The sequence below is a fragment of the Carassius carassius genome, chromosome 30, assembly GCF_963082965.1.
Source record: "Carassius carassius chromosome 30, fCarCar2.1, whole genome shotgun sequence".
Classification (NCBI taxonomy): Eukaryota; Metazoa; Chordata; class Actinopteri; order Cypriniformes; family Cyprinidae; genus Carassius; species Carassius carassius.
The window spans coordinates 5,556,269-5,569,511 of NC_081784.1; the positions used below are offsets into that span (position 1 = coordinate 5,556,269).

The following is a 13,243-nucleotide window of genomic DNA, read 5'->3' on the forward strand; positions in this document are numbered from 1 at the left end:
TAAAAACACATCCAGCACTTACATAGAGTATACTTCTGGCCTAACATCAGTGTAAAATCTGCCTTGTGTAAGTATAAGCACTTACATTAGGGATGATGGGGGGCATCAGGGTCCCCTTCCTCAATCCGTCCCAGTTAAACCCTTCAAACCATCTGCAACCACATTCATTACACGAGATGATATCAGCTCATTGTTCATGTTCATGTTTTAAAGTGAATATCCAACTCACTTGTGCTTCTGGATGTCTTTGACACCATTTTTCAAGTTTCCTAGTCTTTCAGACGGTGTGTCTCTGAGAAAAAAACAAAAGAGAAATCTGCATTAACAAGAACCGCTAATAGACAGTCAATGGGTTGTATAGTGATGGACATACCTGCATAGCTTTTTGATGAGATTGGCAGCATTTTTAGTAATTTTTTTGGGGAATTCTATCATGTCGATGCCTCTAAGAATGATGTTGTACGTTTTCATTGGATCTGGTCCTGAAAAAGGAGGACTGAAAAATAAAGAGGAAAAAGAGATATAAAAACCATTGCATGTGTAGTATAAATCCAGAGTCTTAATACATTAATAATTTTTAACCAGTTTGAAATGGTGTTTTCAAACAGGTGAAGCCCTGTGTCTGACCTGCCAGTCAGCAGCTCGTACATGAGGATGCCGAGGGACCAGTAATCTGCGGAGATGTCATGACCTTTATTCAGGATGATCTCTGGAGCCACATACTCTGGTGTGCCACAGAATGTCCACGTTTTCTTTCCAAAGCCGATCTTCTTAGCAAAGCCAAAATCCACCTTTAAAAGATTTACAGAAGATTTTAAGTTTAATGCTTGAGTCACCTTTGACAGAAGCAAAATCTGACTTCTTTAAAGGGAAGGTCCATCCAAAAATGAAAATCATTATTTACTTGTACGCGTGTTGTTTCAAGCTCGGATGAATTAATTAATTTTCAATAAATACCAATTGTTTTGATATTTTATTATCTAACATAATAACATTCATCCATTCTAAGTGTAGCTTGTGTCTCCAAATACTTTTTGTGGTACTGAAAAATAAAGCAGCACAATGTTCTAGGTGACTGCAGCTTATTATTGTCTTTTTATCCTCATGAAACAACTAGAAGGTGAGTACTGGGTGTCCATATTCGATGGCGTTCTATCCTCACCAGTTTGGCGTAGCCTCTGTGGTCTAGTATCAGGTTCTCTGGTTTGAGGTCTCTGTATATGATCCCTTTGGAATGCAGGTAAGCGAATGCCTCCACCACACATGCTGTGTAAAAGCGTGTAGTTGAATCGTCAAAGTTGCCCCTGTGATCAGTAAAGAAACCAGACTATTGCGTTATTGAAACTCAGACAGCAACTGTATGAAAAAAATATTTAAAAAAACATTGATCAAGAGTGAATTGACAGGTCTTACCGGTCTCTGAGAATAGTCCACAGTTCTCCACCTAAACAGGCCTCCATCAGCATATAGAGGTATTTGCTGTCCTTAAACGTCCTATAGAGCCTAAAAAAAACAAGAGGAACACAGTCAGAATGCAATTCTACAAATTCAGTGTTGAAGTGTTTCCACGTTGTCAAATTTCTGATGTCAAAGCAAAAACTACCTACATTACAACTGAATCAACCCTCTGAGCCTCCGCAGTTGTGGGTTACACTTGGTACCTTAAGGAAGTGAACGATGCCTTGAAATCTAAACTTTTTTAGGAACATCAATCTAATATATTTTTGTTCAACAACATTTAATTTTATATACGGTATATATATATATATATATACTATGCAATATATATATATTAAAAAATTATTTCTTTTTTCATATTTTCTATTAATTTCCTATGTCAGTCATTTTTAACAATGAAGGTACCAAGTGTGAGTTTTTATTTTTCTACCCTTTTTTTGTGTGTTCGAATAGATAATGCAACAAAAGTCACCAATTTTCTTCAAATTCCGCTGAAGCAAAAAAAAAAGATTCCATTCAGTTCCTATGTTTTGAAAGGTCTTTTTTGGGGGGGTGCAAAAGTGACAGAAGAGGTCCAGAGAGACAGGGTTGTTATTGCTGACTAAAATTAAACCATAAAAATGTAATTAATTGTAAAATAATATTTTTTTTTTAAACAGCTAGTTGCCTAGGTAACATTTCTCATTTTCATTTAAAGATGAAGTACTAAAATAAACTAAATAAGCTAAAACTACAAACTTCAAAACTAAATAGACATATTTATAAATAATAATAATATAAATTATAAAAACATAACAAAGTTACTCAAACTTTACCATGTTAAATTAAAACAGAACATAAAAAATCGAATTAAATATATAACAACAATTATAACGGTATCTCAATGACACTGAAATAACCCTGGATATAAATGACTGAAGTGTAATGTAGCAGTAGGTGCTCGTCACTGGAGGTACCTGACGATAAAATCTGAATGCGCCTCCTGCATGATCAGTTTCTCAGAGCGGATGTGCTCCTGCTGTCTTGTGTCCACAATGTGGCGCTTCTTTAGGATCTTCATCGCAAATGTCTTCATCTCATCACTCTTGAGCTGCACCTGAGAGCAAAACAAGGGGAGATAAAACGATACTTCAACTTTTTGTGTATTATCTCACACACACAAACGAAAATCATATCTGAATAAATGACTTTAATATAACTACTATTGAAATACACAATATGATCCAAAATCCATGATGACATCATAATTAGGAGAAAAGTCCACACTTTTACATAAAACAAATACTGCACTGAAAACATGATGTCCGCTGTTACCAGCTCAACACGTCCAAATCCTCCAACGCCAAGAGTATCGATGATGTTGAAGTCAGACAGGTTTAGGTTGGAGTAGAATGCGTTCTCTGCCTCGTATCTGCATTTCAAAAAGCAGAAAAGAGTGAAGGATGAATGAAAGAAAAAAAACAGTTATTCCCTCTTTCTATCTAAAACCTGAATCTTGATAAGCAAATCAAAACTCAAATCTCATGTCATTTTCATCACCTTTTGTCTAGATCACAGTTCTGTACAAGCAAGATATATTCTGAAGCTTCAAAAGGTTCATCTGGGATCCTTTTAAAACAATCACTTGTTAGTTACTTTTCCTTCACTAGCCTGTTATTATTATTATTATTATTATTATTAATATTATATACTATTCGCCATGAAGGGCAATTATTATTATTATTATACTTTTTTTTCTGTTGTGTATAACACCAAAAATGTGCTAAGAAATTTTGGGGTAACATTTTTGTTATACACAGTAATATTGTGTAGTAAATTCATACATGATACCCGAAAATAAATCATGCCAAACTTTAAGAATGAATGTAGATCATTTAGATCAAGATTTGTAAGATGACCCATGTTTCAAAGCAGAGGTTTCTATAAAATCAGTTTTATTTTGAATGCAACCAACAGCTTTTTGACTGTAAAGATAAATGAGTTTGCATCAGTTAACTTTAACAAAAGAAGTTTATGTTCACCACTAATATTTGCAATCATACTGAAGATCCATTAGAGATCAAAATGACATAAGGATTCTGTAACACTGAAAATTTAATTCTGCTGGATGTCTGTTTCCTGTGATATACAGTAGTCAGATTTTCCTTCAGTCAGAGTGCTTATAAGAGCCCATGATGCAGAACTGGCCAATCAAATCCCTTCGCTTGAGTCATGGCCAATGACACGATTGAGCTGCTATTAAGCTTGACAAAAACTGCTTTGCACTGTCACACAGAGTTTACGATTTTCCATGCACTCTGCCAAGGGCTCACAAGCGTGCTTCAGTTATTATTCAGTCCATCTCACATAATCAGTTATTAGGCTGGCAGGGTCTGAGGTGTGCAATGCTGAGATGTTCTGCAGGAATAGAAAATGCACAAACAAGAGTGCAGTTTTGGAAAGAGGCATGGATAAAACACTGTTTCTAGCTTCCAGCCTTTTCTGGGCTCATGCATGCTGATAAAAACTTCACATTTCTGCTGGACAATCTACTGATATTTTATGCCTGAGGAATCATCCAAATCAGTTTTAAAAGTGCTTTGATTAAAATATAAACTTGTGAGGCATTCACAGATTAAGCATGTGTGATGCTCCAGGCTCACAGCTTCACCAGTTCATTAAAGGTGAAATACAGGGATCATTTGATTGACCAAAAGATGGCAATATGGAGCTTTATGGGTTCTTTATGGACAGCATCTACTGTATTTTGCAATGCCTTGCAGAATGATGCAGAAATGAAACCTTAAGGAGAGCTGAATGCACTTGTCTCATTAGAGTGCTCTCTATCTGTCAGCATGGCAGCTGGAGATTTATTTACAGGTTTGTAGTCGAGATCACAGGGGACACAGTGCAGGAGATGACAGCTGTAGATGTGTCTTAATAAGCTTTAATCTATGACAGTCACACATGCTACAGACACCTCTTCATTATTCATCAGAGCTAATTTACATTGCGGATAAGCAGATAAGAGGAAGAAAAGTTTCTATTTCGGTTCAGATATGACACAGAAGGGATTTTTGAAGTGGGAAATGTGTTTCCGAACTATCCCAGAATCCCTCTTTCTCTCTTGAGGGCCATATATGAAATGTGATAAGGTTTCACATTTCTCTGAGCGGATTATTTTCTCATCGCCGCACAATGATTGCATCGCTTTCTCATCATGTTTCTTCTGATCATGAACAGTTGCTGGTTCTTATATAACATGTCTTCTGCATGCTAGCACAGACTTTTCTGCTTTACAGTTCTAGAGTTACAGCAAACATCCTTGAGCTGCCCTTTGATAACTGCATTGTAATTGTTGCCATACTTCTGTATTTTACCAACTTAAAGAGGTTGAAACCTCATATAAAAGAGACCAACCACCTTTCATGTTTTATGCAATATCTGGAGGAAGCTAAATCTGAAATCAGACATATACAATAGTTTTTTGTTTTTTTTTGCTTAAAGCAATGCTTTCATTATGCAAGGATACATTCGATTGATTGATTCAAAAATGACAGTAAAGAAATTCAAATTGTCCCAAAAAGATTTCTAAAAAAATAAATAAAAAATGTTTCTATTAAAAAAGCGTTTAAAGAGTTCCATTACATAGAAGTAAATGTTACAAGAATTCATTTATACCTGTATATATTAGGATTGTCAAAAGTAAGTTGTTTTAACTTTAATGGGATTTTTTCTGCTTCCATTGTCCTCCTTTGTAAGTCGCTTTGGATAAAAGCATCTGCTAAATGACTAAATGTAATGTAATAATGTTCCCGTTGTTATTGTGTGTGGTTGTTGTGTACTATTGCAGCTTTTGAGTTCAAGATAAATTTCCTGTAAATGACAATAAAGTTTAACTTAACTTAGATGACATTCTTTTAAACTTCCTGTTCAAAAAAGAATCCTGAAAAAAAAATGATCTGTTTTCAACATTGATAATAACAAATGTTTCTTGTGCACCAAATCAGCATATTAGAATGATTTCTGAAGGAAATTATTTTTATTTTTTTACTGTATTTTCGTCCAAATAAATACAGTCTTGGTAAGCATAAGATACTTCTTTCAAAAACATTAAACTATTTTATAGACCAAAAAAACTTTTGAATGGTAGCATAACCGTGCTTTATGTCTCAAATGAAACTCAGCTGAACTGAATCTTTCAGAAACTGTCTTCAACAAACTGGCAAATACAGTATAGAGCTTCCTTAAAGGGGCCATATGATGCGATTTCAAGTTTTCTTTTCTCTTTGGACTGTTACAAGCTGTTCGTGAATATATATAATCCCTAAAGTTGCAAAGACTAAAGTCTCAAATCCAAAGAATTAATTTATTTAAAAGTTAAGATTCGTCCACACCTTCCTGAAACGCCTCGTTTAAACACAAGATTTGCATAATACCGCCCAAATGTTCCGCAAAGAAAGAAGGCTAACTATTATTTTCACTAGTATTATTGCTGCAGCCACCGCCATGTTGTGGAGATGCTGTGTTTCGTTGTGAAAGTGAAACTTTGTTTGGTCTTCCAAAAGGGGACACATCTAGAAATCAGTGGTTAAGTTGTTTTTACAACACTGTTCCAGAACAGTTCAACCCAAATATTTGTGTGTATTCAACGCATTTACGGAGGACTGTTTCCTGATCGTACAATGCCAGCTGTTCTGACTCACAGACTGTTAGTATGTTTTCATATTTAAAGAATTTGCCACTGATGATTCAAACTTGAGTTTTGAGCAGTGTAGAGTAGAGCTTGTTGTTTGTCGTTACTCCAATCACAAATGCAGACATGGTTATATGCGATATGCAATGCAACGCGTAAAAAGAAAATATAAGTCATTATAATCCATTATTATGTCCCCACTGGATGCAAAAAAATGCCTAGTTTGTAATGGGTTTTATTGGTTTTGTCTCGTCGCTGTACCGTCACATGCTTGAGGTAATCAGCCAATCACAAAACACTGGATAGCTGACCAATCAGAGCACACCTCGCTTTTCAGAATGATGAGCTTTGTAAAAACCGACGTGTTTCAAAAAGAAGGGGCATAGAGGAGAAGCAATAATGTACAGTATGTGGAAAATAATGTGTTTTATGAACCTTCTTCGCCCGAAAACGGGCGAAAACTTGAACGTTTTGAAATGTTTAATTTTTTTGCTTCATCGGATGGGTATGAAACTTGGTGACTTTTGTTGTATTACCTATATGAACACACAAAAAAATCAAGGAGATGATTCTGATATGTTAAAGGGTCGTAAAAAAAAAAGTCACACTTAGCTTCCTCCCGCCCGAAAACGGGCGACATAGGAAATGAATGGGAAATACGAAAAAATAGGAAAACTCAGAGAAACTTTTGGTGGTACAAGCTACAGATCAGCAACTGTGCTGAAAAAAAGTGTACAGCAATGAAGGGGTGACACTCTAGAACATCAAGAGTGCAAATAAGACCCCCCCCCCCACACACACACACACCCACGCACACAAACACACACACACATACACAGATAAACTGGCGACTGCAACAGCAAATTTGTAGAATATTCCACATAAAATCAATAAATGAAAAAAAAACTTGCTCAAATGCACACACACACACACACACACAGAGAGAGAGAGAGAGAGAGAGAGAGAGAGAGAGAGAGAGAAAGAGAGAGACTGGTAAGACTGCAACAGCAAATTTTGAGAATATGCAAAAATAAATAAATAAAAAATACAAAAAGAGACTCTCGCTCAAATGCAACACACACACACACACACACACATTCACTCACACATACACACACACACACACACACACACACATTGTGTTCCCTTTCTAACCAAATGCTATAGTTTGATTGTAATCATAATGCAAAACCTGATACTTATCTAAACATTTTTGTTAAGAAAATAAAGTAATCATCTTTTAGAATATCTAAATGTATATCTAAATAAAAAAAACGAATAAGATAGAGAAATCATGTCTAAAACAACAAAAGGAATCAAAAAGCCTTTCTATATAGGATATATAGGAAGCTATAGACAGCCTACAGGCTGGTACAGGACATTACACAAAAGTGGCTATTTTTTAAAGCCACTAGATGAAGTTCTTCTCCTGGAACATTTTTTTTTTAGGCTGGCACTCTATTTTGATGTGAAATGCTGCATTTATTGAATTTTTTTTAAAAAATAAATATAAAAAAAAAAATTATATATTAATTCTAATGGAAAAAATAGCTCATAAAAATTATATAATTAATGCAAAGTATCATAAAAAAATCTAAAAATTCTAAATAATAATCAGAAAACATTATAGAACAAAAATATATTTGATTGGTTATCCTGGGAAAAAGTAAAGTACAATTTTAAGGCTTCGCCCGTTTTTGGGCGGGAGGAAGCTAAGTGTGACCCATTTACGAAGAAGCCCAGAGGGTTAAACCACAAACACATTGCATTGCACCAAATACAAAAAAAAAAAAAAAAAAAAATTGCACTGTCATATGACCCCTTTAAAAGTGGTTACTGTAACAGCTTGGGAACTTGTAAATATTACTTTTTCTTTTCACATACCAACTGACAAACCTGGTTCACATTTAGAAATGCCAACAGAATAAAGTAGCAGTATTTCTGTGCAATACATTCTACATACACCGATGTGGATGTGACATCACTAACTAGACCAGGGGTAAATTCACTTGAATAGTGAAATGTGTTCAAAGATGATTTAACCTACTTTGCTTTTGCCTCTGCATCTTCACTGCCTTTGTTGGATACATCTTCCAGACCTCCAATCAGATGTTTGTACGAGCTAAAAGAATGGTATAAACAACATTGTTAGAAAGACTTCATCTTTATGACAAATACACTATACTGTTCAAAAGTTTGTGTTTGAAAAAAAGTTAAAAGGTCTATCCCTCAATCACGTCTCTTTCTCGAATTTAGAAAGTCAGTACTCGTGTATATTCAAAGTTTTATATCTACAGTACATGAAATACATCTCGTTGAAATGTACCATAATCAGCTGTGACACAGATGGCTGATGGTTTGAGTCTCAGTCAAAGAGGAAAGAGAGTTTTCCCTGCCGGAGGGAACATGTGCTTCTCGCTCTGTCTCAGTCTTTCCAGCTTATTGACACACGTGACACTTTAGCTATTTAGGTTGAGCTTGATTTATTGAGTTCTATAAGGGAGCAGATAAGCACTTCAAACCCACAGATTCTGTGTTCCACACACACATACAAATAGAAAGATCAGTGTAAAATCCACAGATGTTCAACGAACTGGAAAACCTGGGCTGAATTACTTCTGCTGGAATGTCAATGACACTTGTGATGTTTTAAGGAGTGTATATAAGGGAAACTAATGCCACAGGATATACAGTACCTAACATATACTCACTCTCTGTCGATCACAAGGCAGGTGACAGACTCTGCTGCGATGACGTTAGCTGTTCTGATATCCTCCCTGTTCAAAAGACAAAAACGCAGTACAGAAAAACATCATGTTATAATGTTCTGATACATTCAAAATATACAGATGTATACATAAACAGGTATATTACTATTAATTAAGATGTTTAAAAAAATAATAGTTATACATATCAATTAAAATGATTACAAAAATATAATGTAAAATATAATTTTAACTACAACTAAATTAATATATTTTAATTATTTATATATATAATTATTATATATCAATATATAAAATTTTAATTTTATATATAACTATTTATATGTGATAAAAATTCTAATACTATTAAAATAATTATATATAACTATAGATCATATAGATAAATTAATACATTAATATTAGCTATTAAAATGAATTATAAGTATCCTAAATATAAATGATTACAAATTCATAATAATAATACAATAACACATATAAAAAATTATTATATATAGTAATAAAATATAACTGATAATAAACTTTACAATTATCAAAACTTTTAATTATTTGAGCTTCTTTAATGCCGTCCCTCAATTTTATCTATATGAACAATTTATATAAGTCCACAAAACCTGTAGATCAAAATGTACATTTATTTTGACTGAAAATCATGAGTCAAATAAGTTACTAAAATGTAAAAATATCAATATTTAGAAGTTCCAACACTGATTAAAGAATTAAGCGTGCCTCAGAGTTCGCTGATTGTCCTCTTCCTTACTGTCACCGTGGTCAGAGTCATCAGAGTCTGAATCCCACTCTGACCCCATGAAGCTTTGCATGTTCACTTACCGTCTGACCTGAGCACAGCTATACGCACACATATACTACTACAGTACAGTACACTTCTATTTACACTAAAACATTCACTGTCTGACATCTGTCCCATCGCTGGCAGTTATATCCAGAGAAAGAGCTCTCACACACGACTGTGTAAATGAAAAGGGCTGGACACTAAATGGTAAACGCACACCCAAACATACATGCATGCGTAGCATCTGCTTCTGTGTCCAACTGCAAATACTGCCAGACACCACACACACACACACACACACACACGGCCAGATCCATTTCCAGTGAAACACACTTGTACTTGCAGAGGTGACAATTCTTCACAACACATCAGCTCTAAAGCTGTCACAGCACAAATACACAATAACGCTACTGCAAAGGTCACAGCTGCTCCACAATATTACATTATAACAAAGAGAGACAGAAGAAAGGAGGAAAATCTGTCATCATTTACTCACCCTCAGTGACGTTCTTTACCCATATAAATTTCATTCTTCAGTGGAACACAAAATATATTTTTGCAGAATGCAATATTTATATGAAAAACATACAGAATGATTTTATGGAGCCAGATTGTCCTGAGACCTATTTATGTTTAATGAATGAAAAAAAAAATGTGTGGACATAATGCTAAACTTCTATTTTTGTGTTTTATGATATCAGTTGTTTTTAAATGTACTTTTAGTCCTGTGTTAAATGTCTTTTTTTAGTCTTTGACAAGTTTAGTCAACCAGTTTTTTTTTTTTTTTTTTTTTTTTTAAGTTTCTAGTTCTAGTCAATGAAAACTATTAGTCGGGCTGCATTTTGCTCAGTTACAATCATAATTACTGATCGTAAATGTTGTCATCTGAGAAATTTTATCAGAATTATTGTTATCACTTTCACCTATAGGCGCGTATAAATAAAATGATAACTTTTATTCACTTATTTTACCTAATCTAGTTTCCTAAATTATCATATAAATTAATACTCAACATTGTGAAAACTGGTTAAACACAAAAGCTTCTCTCAGAAACTAGTGAAATTCTTAATATTAAATAATAATTCCAAATTATATTCATGTTTTTCCATTAAAACAACAACAACAACAAAATACTTTTTTTGAAAAAAAAAAGAAAAAAGAATATTGTGGATCCATGTTTAGATTTATTACAGTTAGTCACTGAGAAGGTTCTGATGGCAGATAAATATATATTTATATATTTATTATATACATGTATACATTTTTTTTTTTACTTGACTGGCAGCCTGAATATCAAAACTTGTGGAAGTCTATATTCTTTCTCTTTTTATTGAAGAAAATATAGATATTTTGGATATAGAGTTTTTATATTTTAAACTTTTTTCAGCACTGTATTGCATCTTGATATAGTCACAGTTAGTGTTTAATGATGTTGGTGCAGTCTCATCTTAGTCATGGAAAAAAAGGTTGTCAACAAATATTTTTTATCATGGTTTTTTCAAAATAAATTAACACTATTTTATGAGAAGTCACATGGGTTTGGATTGTCATGAGAGTATAAATAACGACACAATTTTCATTTTTGGGCGAACTATCCCATTGATTGTATTGTTTATGGGTCAGTGTGCTATTAATGGGACACATTCACCTGCTTGAGGAAACACAGCAAGAAAACCCGACACTATCAGCGCTGCCAAACGTGTCTGTGAACCAATCAGGTGTCAAATGCTTCAGTATGCATATACACACAGGCATGAATTTAATCCAGCCATCAACAGATTCTCCTATCAAGTTCTGGACACTGTTAATGATCTCTGTAAAGCGCAAGCCAACCACAATGTTTCTGCCGTACACAAGGACACAGCGTGAGCTCTTACAGGACAGCATTTAATTTATCTCTGAGGGATCGGACTGACTGTGTACAATGTTCTGGCCTATATTTCACCTCCGATCACAACCTCGCAGCTCGCATCAGAAGACTGCCGAGCAGGATACCTGATACACAACGGAGCACATCAACACGCTCTCAGGATCACGGTTTCCTAGTAACACAACCAAACGCAGGATTATAATCAGGGTAAACAGTCCCCTTAAATCAGACACCACTACAGGAAAAGAATAGAATAGAAAAGAATAAAGCACAGTTGAATAAAACACAATAAGCATGAATAGAAAAGAATGGAAAAGAATAAAGATAGTTCACCCCAAAATGAAAATCAAGTCATTATTTATTTACCATGTTGTTGTTTTAATGTCCTTATTATTTTTAGACCACAACAAATAAATAAATAAATAAAATGACCTATTGATGCTCATCCATATAATGGCAGTCAATAGTCATTAACCTCAAATTTAAAGAAAAAGTTGCAAAAGTAACACAGAATGATCCCATGTGACTTGTGCTGTATTTTCTGAGGGCATGTGATAGGATTTGGTCAATTAAAAATAATAATGATTATATTATTTAGTGAACCTCTTGGCTTGTTGGCTGTGTTGTGCACGACCGTGTGCACATTCATAAAACCGTATCAGCACAGCAGTTCACTCCAGCTTGCCCAGGAAAAACACACAAGCAAACCATTTAGAGAAATCAAATTTACCAAAAAAATACACTTAACACAATGCCTAAAAAAAGTTGACAAAAGTATACGGTGAATATCTCTGGACCAAAACTTTGTTTTGTTCGAAGCAAGTTCTGTCAACTCTCATTCTGACAGTCATCTAACCTGGGATATTTACCACAAAAGCTGAAAGTATGTGCATAATTTTCTTGGAGCCCTGTGTCATGTCGTATTTTATTAATCTCGATTCCTCAAAATGGTGTACATGTGTGCAGAGCAACAACCAACGTTTTGATCAGTATTATTTTTTATGTTTTACCAAACCTTATTATCTGCCCTCAGAACACTTGCAAAAAATGTTTAAATGGCACAAGTCACTAGGAATCATTCTGTGATACTTTTGGATCTTTTATATTAAAAATTTTATTTGTGGTCTGAAAAAAAAAAGGTTATACAGCAACAGCACCAGGGTGAGTAAATAATGACTGAGACTTCATTATTTGGGTGAACCTTTCTTTTAAGCATATTAAAAAAAATAGAATAGAATAGAATAGAATAGAATAGAATAATTGATGATGTCTGACTGGTTCAAATTCTTATTTGATAATTAATCCTATTCTTTCCTCAAGTACTTTTGTCTCTTAAGCCTTGAACTTGAAGTTATTTTAACATGTTCCTGTATTGTTGATTCTGATCCACGTGTAACTGGTCATAGTCATAGTGTTTTTGATCTTCTGTAAAAATTGTAGTCAAAATAAACCCCTACAAGATTGTGTTTAAAAAAAAAAGGACAAACCTGTTTTTGTTTTGTTTTGTTTTTTTATTCAGTTGTAAGAGAGCGTGAGTGAACAATTATTTTAGATTGTGTGACTGTAATGTGATTTTTTTGCTATGCGAGCACAGCCACTGTAAACAGTATATGATTTCAAGATTTTTACAATTCCAAGAGCGCTTTTGTCAGCGGCCACAAGATGGCACCACATACTTAAAAACTAACGGTGAATCTCACAAAACGTGGTTGTTACATTTCACC

At 34.2% G+C, this 13,243-nt stretch overlaps 1 protein-coding gene across 4 annotated transcripts in view; it reads right to left on the bottom strand.

Moving 5' to 3' along the window:
- LOC132110461 (cGMP-dependent protein kinase 1-like) overlaps positions 1–13,243 on the bottom strand; it is an 86,939-nt gene that overhangs the window by 1,278 nt on the left and 72,418 nt on the right. For all 4 annotated transcript variants that reach the window (XM_059517089.1, XM_059517087.1, XM_059517088.1 and 1 more), the window contains 10 exons: positions 8,845–8,910; positions 8,181–8,255; positions 2,773–2,869; positions 2,415–2,554; positions 1,414–1,503; positions 1,163–1,304; positions 628–791; positions 374–496; positions 230–292; positions 86–152 (listed from right to left, as the gene is read on the bottom strand). In XM_059517089.1, coding sequence (XP_059373072.1) covers positions 86–152; positions 230–292; positions 374–496; positions 628–791; positions 1,163–1,304; positions 1,414–1,503; positions 2,415–2,554; positions 2,773–2,869; positions 8,181–8,255; positions 8,845–8,910 — 1,027 coding nt within the window. The remainder of the gene's footprint in view (positions 1–85; positions 153–229; positions 293–373; positions 497–627; positions 792–1,162; positions 1,305–1,413; positions 1,504–2,414; positions 2,555–2,772; positions 2,870–8,180; positions 8,256–8,844; positions 8,911–13,243) is intronic.